Genomic DNA, 6,000 nt, shown 5'->3' with positions numbered 1-6,000 from the left:
GCTCTGTTGATATTTTTAAAAGCAAGGAAATGATAAGCACAAATTTTAGGACATGGTTACCTGGGGGGAGGTAGTAGCTTATAAGTGGCTTCAACAGTATTGATAATCTTCTATTTCTTTTTTGGATAAGTGACAAATTTAATTTATGCTTTATACTTTACATATACAATATGTTTGTACTTTTTTGCAGTATTAGGATTGAACCTGTTTTATACTCTACATACATTATTATAAATGATTTTTATCTTTATTTTAGTACTGGGCATTGAACCCAGGGGTATACTATTTCTGAGTTACACACCTAGCCCTATATTTTATTTTTTTATTTTTATTTTTATTTTTGTGGTACTGGGAATGGAACCCAGGGGCATTCTACCTCCAAGCTACACCCACCTGCAAGCCAACCCCCCAGCCCTATTTTTTTTTTTTTTTGGTGGTATTGGGGGTGGAACCCAGAGGCTTTCTACCTCCAGACTATACTCCCAAACCCATATGGAAACAGGGTCTCACTAAGTTGCTGAGAGCCTCACTAAGTAGCTGAGGCTGGCTTCGAACCTGTGCAATCCTCCTGTCTCAGCCTCCCAAGCGCGGGTATTACAAGCGTGTGCCACCACGTCTGGCTTTTTTTTTTCTTTTTTTTTTTGAAACAGGGTCTCACTGAGTTGCAAAGAGCCTCACTATATAGCTGAGGCTGTCCGCGAACTGCAATACTTCGGTCTCAGCCTCCCAAATGCTGGGATTACAAGCACCACTAAGCCCAGCTTCTTCTTCTTTTTTTTTTTTTTTTTTTTTTTTTTTTTGTGGGTCTGTATTCACAACTTAGTGAGACAGTTTCAAAAATGAAGAATAAAAAATCATGCTGGGGATGTAGCTCGGAGGTAAAATGCCCTTGGGTTCAATTCCCAGTACCTTAAAAAAATTAAAAAATAATTTACACAAGGTTTATAAATGGGAAAATAGTACAAGAGGACAATCAATGTAAAGAATATGGATAGGAATACATAGAAAAATAAGAAAAAAAAAGTAAGCCAGTAGTGGTGGCACAGGATTTGGGAGGCTGAGAAGAAGGATCACAGGTTTGAAGCCAGTCTCAGCAACTTAATGAGACACTGTTTCCAAATAAGAAATGAAATAGGGCTGGGGTAGTATCTCAGAGGTAGAGTGCCCCTGAGTTCAATCCCCAGCACCATGATAAGAGAGGAGAAAAAAAAAAAAAGGAAGACCACCTTATTTTTTTATTTATTTATTTTTTGGTGGTACTGGGGGTAGAACCCAGAGGCTTTCTACCTCCGGGCTATATTCTCAGACCTTTTTTTATATTTTATTTGGAAACAGGGTCTCACTAAGTTGCTAAGAGCCTCACTAAGTAGCTGAGGCTGGCCTCGAACCTGTGCAATCCTCCTGTCTGAGCCTCCCAAGAACGGGGATTACAAGCATGCACCACTATGCCCCGCGGACTACCTTATTTTTAACAAACGAAACATTAACAAAAGGTACCACAAGTGAAGAATCTGAAGTGCAGGGCCTTATACAGTTATAAAAAAAACAAAACGTATGGAATAATTATGCAATTTAAAAATATTTGTTGGAAAAATTCCCTGCAATATTCTTCTTAATATATACTGAGACTGAACTAAACGCTGAAGTCTAGGTAGGTACTTACAAAGTCGTCTCCTGAGTCGACTCCCATAGAGGCCACTGATTCTTTGCTCACTGACCGTGGGATTCTAGTAGCACCTCCTGGCCTCTGGGCGACAGCAGTCTCTTCTGCAATTTTCTTCTTTAGTTTTGCAAACATTTTTGCTGTGTGGCTACCCTGCAGGAATGACCAGCTCTTGAACTACTGGCAGTAGTTCTTAGTGACTGGGATACAGACACGATGCCTAAAAAATGTCAAGACATCCAGGACAGCTACATTCCCACTTAAATGTGAACCAAAGGCATATGGTAACAGAGTATCTAGAGAGCAGACAAAAGAGATCCCTTTAGGTTAAAATCTGGAAAGATTTCAGGTCTATAATTTTAATTTAAGCATTAGGTTTCAAAATTAAGTTTTGTAACTTAACTGTGTAATTAATAGAACACAATCACTAAACATTCAAAACGCTCAGGTGCTTCACATGCACATACAAATAAGGAAATGCGATTCCAAAGAAGTAAAGTAACCTGCCAAAGGTTGTGTGGTAAGTGACAGGGCTGGCATTTGAATACAGAACTCTCGGACTCACAAGTATCAACTTGTTTTTTTTAATTACACCACGTTGGCTATGACACGGCTATGACACGTGACACATTTAGTAAAAGTTCACAGGTTGACATAAAAAAAAGCCTGATTTGAGGCTTTTGAATTCTTCCCTCAATAAACTTAACCAGTTTAGGGGTTTTTCTGTTTTTTAAGTGGATGGCACAAAGTTAAATAATTCAGTGAGGAAAAGGTGTTCCAGGATGGTTTGCAATCAGCTGTTTCCAGACAAAATTCATAATCTAGAAAAAAACCAGACAAGCCAGACAAATATATTAAATACATATCAGATACCTTTGAATTTTTCTGGAAATGCTGTGATCTTCTTTCAGTCTGACAAAATTACCTCAAATCATGATCTCTTTTCTTCAGAGTGTTTGACATGAGATTAAACAACGATGGTGCATAAAACACTAAAATTCTGGTTTTGACCTAAACTCTCCATGTTTTGTGGAGGATAGGCAAACTCTGCTGTAAGATCTACAGACGTCTCCTTACCACATCAGATCATCCAGTATGTACGTAAAATTCATCAAAACCTTTGCCATCAATGTCTGTAAACCACTTACTCACCTGGCTTATCTACTAGATTAAAAACAGACTGGAGATCAATGCATTTTGTCCTGCACGAAGACAAAGATAAAATAGGTTGGATATTTCAAATGTAGCGCCAAAATGTTGGGTGGAGGTGAGGGGAGAGAAGTGGAGGAAGAGGAAGGGAGGGAGACTTAAGTGGGAGAAGAAAACCTGTCTCTACCACAACCCATAGTGGGTACGGTACCCTCCTTCAGCCTGCTCACTGTGAACTTGTGATACGCCTGCTTCACGTACAGGCTAAAAAACAACATCACTCACTGCAATAGATGCCTAACTCCATCCCTCCTTGGGAGCCCCGAGCAAAACACTAGAGTGAGATTTAGGTTTCCCAGGGCCGGCATTTATTTCTCGTTTGACGCTGACACACACACTGTTTACCTGGCCAGACCCTGGGCTGTCAGGTCAAGAAGCCTTGATTCGTAGTAAGACAGTCGCTGAGAAATAGGCCAGCAAAGTTGAGTAAAAGACAGATGCCTTTCCTGAGAAGCTACCAGTCCCAGCACTTTGGATCCCACTCCCACAATCTGCCTCCAGCCACGCCCTTGCCTCGACTGTCAAAGAAGGGAGGGGTCCAACATCTCCCCCATGGCACAGCAGGGAAACTCAGCCCCGGGCAAGAGGGCTGACTCCGCCAAGGTCGCGCGGGGAGGGCTCCCGGCACCCCGGGCTCGGGACTCCCAGGCCGGCAGCCCGCCTCCACTCCCACCCGCGCCTCCACACCCAGGCACCGCCCCCCGCCTGGACTCCGGGGGACCCCGTCCAGGCCGCCGTGGGGACAGACCAAGGCCGCCCGGAGAACTGGGGCGGCGGCTCGCGCCCCCGGAGCCCCGGCCGCGCACCTGCCGCTCTCGGGGCAGCCGGCACAGCCCCGCCTCCGGCCTCCGGGGCGCCGGCCCGCGTCACCAGCCCCCACCGCCGGCCGCGGAGCGAGCGCTGACCCGCAACTGCACGTCCCCCGGCGCGCCGGAAGTGCCGCGCGGGTGGGCGGGCGCGCGCATGCGCGTGTGCACACGCCCGCCGCGCCCGCGCAGGCGGCTGTCGGCCGGGGCCGCGGCGGTGCGGACGGCGCGGGGGTCCCGCCGGCCACGTCAGCCGGCTCCTTGGCCTCGAGTTAGTGATTGCGATTGTGATTTCCCCGTTTATACGTCTTATATCGCAAAGGAGCGCACACATACTGTACAACCGGAAGTTCCGGAAGCTTTCCTGGTTCCACAGTGCACTCTGATACTGTTGCTTGTCCTTTAACACCACGGAGTCACCCCGGCGATTTCGCTGTCCAGCCCCCTCGTGACAGGAACTAAGTCCCAAGAGTTAAGAACGGCCTTGTTCGACCAGTGCCAGTTAGGGGGCCTACTTCAGGTGCCCGCACGCCCAGGGTGAAGCCAGGCGCCTCCTCGCGGGACCCCTCCCCGCCGCGGCCGCCCCCCGACGCCGGGGCGGCAGGGCACTCGCGACGGGAGGAACCTGCGGCCCCACGACCCGCGATGCTCAACTCCGGGGAGGAATCCTCTGCGAGAGGCGGATCCTAGCAGGCTGGTGCTCAGTGGTGAAGGAGCACTCAAGACTTTTAAGCAAATAATGTTTATTTTTATATTGATGATACACTTAATATATACGTGGATTCAAGATACAAAATTCATTTACAAGAGTTCACACCTTATGAATGTAGTCACATTCCTAGAGTACATGTATCAATGCGAAATTTTCTTTAATACACTGACGACAAAAATCAAATATTCTGTAACCTTATTTAATAAAGATGAAAACAACGTTAATTTTCCATTCTCTAGTATTTAAGTGCTCTTACGGGGTAGGCACTGTATAACAGGAAAAGAAAGCAAGAAAGAGGGAAAAAAGGAAAGCTTACGAAATCTGCTCTGTAGAATCACAGTGTTTATTCTGAAATTCATTTAGTGAAGTAGTGAAAGGCTTGCGATCTTTTATGACAAATCACATATCGTACAAGAGCAAAAGTGATAAACTCAAGAAAATAAAATGTTTCAAGAACGTCTCAATTTCTAAAATCTATGACATTTTAACCATAACAGACAAAGCAGGAAAAAGACTGCTGAAAGGGAACAAAAAACATTCTTGTTTAAGAGAATTATGACTTAAGCAATTTAGTAACACAAACAGACAAGGCTTTACGACACCACAAATGTTTTGAGTCAAATGATATTGACAGTATAATTTTCCCCTTTAGTCATTGGTAGTATATAGTCCCTTCAAAATTTATTCTACTGACAACACATATAAGAACTAATGAATCCAAACAATTTGCTGCCTACAGAGCTGATGGACTTTGTTCTAAAGTATTAACCTACAATACCCAAATTTTAATACAAATGAACAGAACTATGTCTCAAGGATTACAGTGGTCTGTGAATTGTTAGACAGGCAACCAAACAGCTTATTTCCACAAAGATTAGCAGCACTTGAATAAAGACTGTTACATGAAAACTATTGTGCTTCAATCTCTTGAGGAGAGCTAATAAATATAACCCTATAATCCCTACAGTGTTACAATTCTATAACATTTCAGTTACAAGCACAATTGTTTTAAAAAAGATTTCACACCACTAAAAAATCAAGTAATTATATCCTCCAAATGTAATTTCTGCTATGATTTAAACAAGTGCATTTCTGCCTAATATTAAAAATGTAGACAATAGGTTTACCATTATTTTCGGGGGGAAAAAGATCAAACATGACTTACTTTAATTCTTACTTGATTTAATTAATCTTTAGTGATATTCTGATTGAAAAAAGGACATTCAATCTTATTCAGTAATGAAAACTGCTCAGAGAAAATAATAAAGTGGCCTGAAATTACAATAATCTTTAGAGCAAAGTAAAAAGAATTACGTATAACTGCTTCATCTGAGTCAATAATTAATGCAAGCTCTATTTATACTGGTGCTACAGAAATGAAGATAACCTATTTGGACGAAGTCCTTCACTTATAAGCTGTACTATGAAACTGTAAGGACATTGTTTTTTGTATTATCTAAGACCTTTCTACCTCAACTGGAAGAATCCTGTAAAATATAGGCCCCTTTGATAGTTGAACAGCAAGTTTACTGAAACAAATTTTTAAAAATTTGGAAAACTAAGCTGAGCGTGGTGGTCCATGCTTGTAATCCCAGTACTTGGGAGGCTGA

The 6,000-nt window shown here is 43.1% G+C and overlaps 1 protein-coding gene across 1 annotated transcript in view; it reads right to left on the bottom strand.

The window, feature by feature from the left end:
* GOLGA1 (golgin A1) overlaps window positions 1–1,798 on the bottom strand; it is a gene marked incomplete at both ends in the record, with an annotated part of 49,100 nt that extends 47,302 nt beyond the window's left edge. The window contains one exon of the mRNA XM_080709671.1: window positions 1,664–1,798. Within this exon, the coding sequence (XP_080565797.1) occupies window positions 1,664–1,798 (135 nt within the window). The remainder of the gene's footprint in view (window positions 1–1,663) is intronic.
* Between the last annotated feature and the right edge of the window lie 4,202 nt (window positions 1,799–6,000).

This window comes from Muscardinus avellanarius (genome assembly GCF_963383645.1).
Source record: "Muscardinus avellanarius genome assembly, chromosome: 13".
In the NCBI taxonomy this organism is placed as follows: domain Eukaryota; kingdom Metazoa; phylum Chordata; class Mammalia; order Rodentia; family Gliridae; genus Muscardinus; species Muscardinus avellanarius.
The sequence above is the reverse complement of the archived record's forward strand: the minus strand, read 5'-3'. Positions and strand labels throughout refer to the sequence as shown.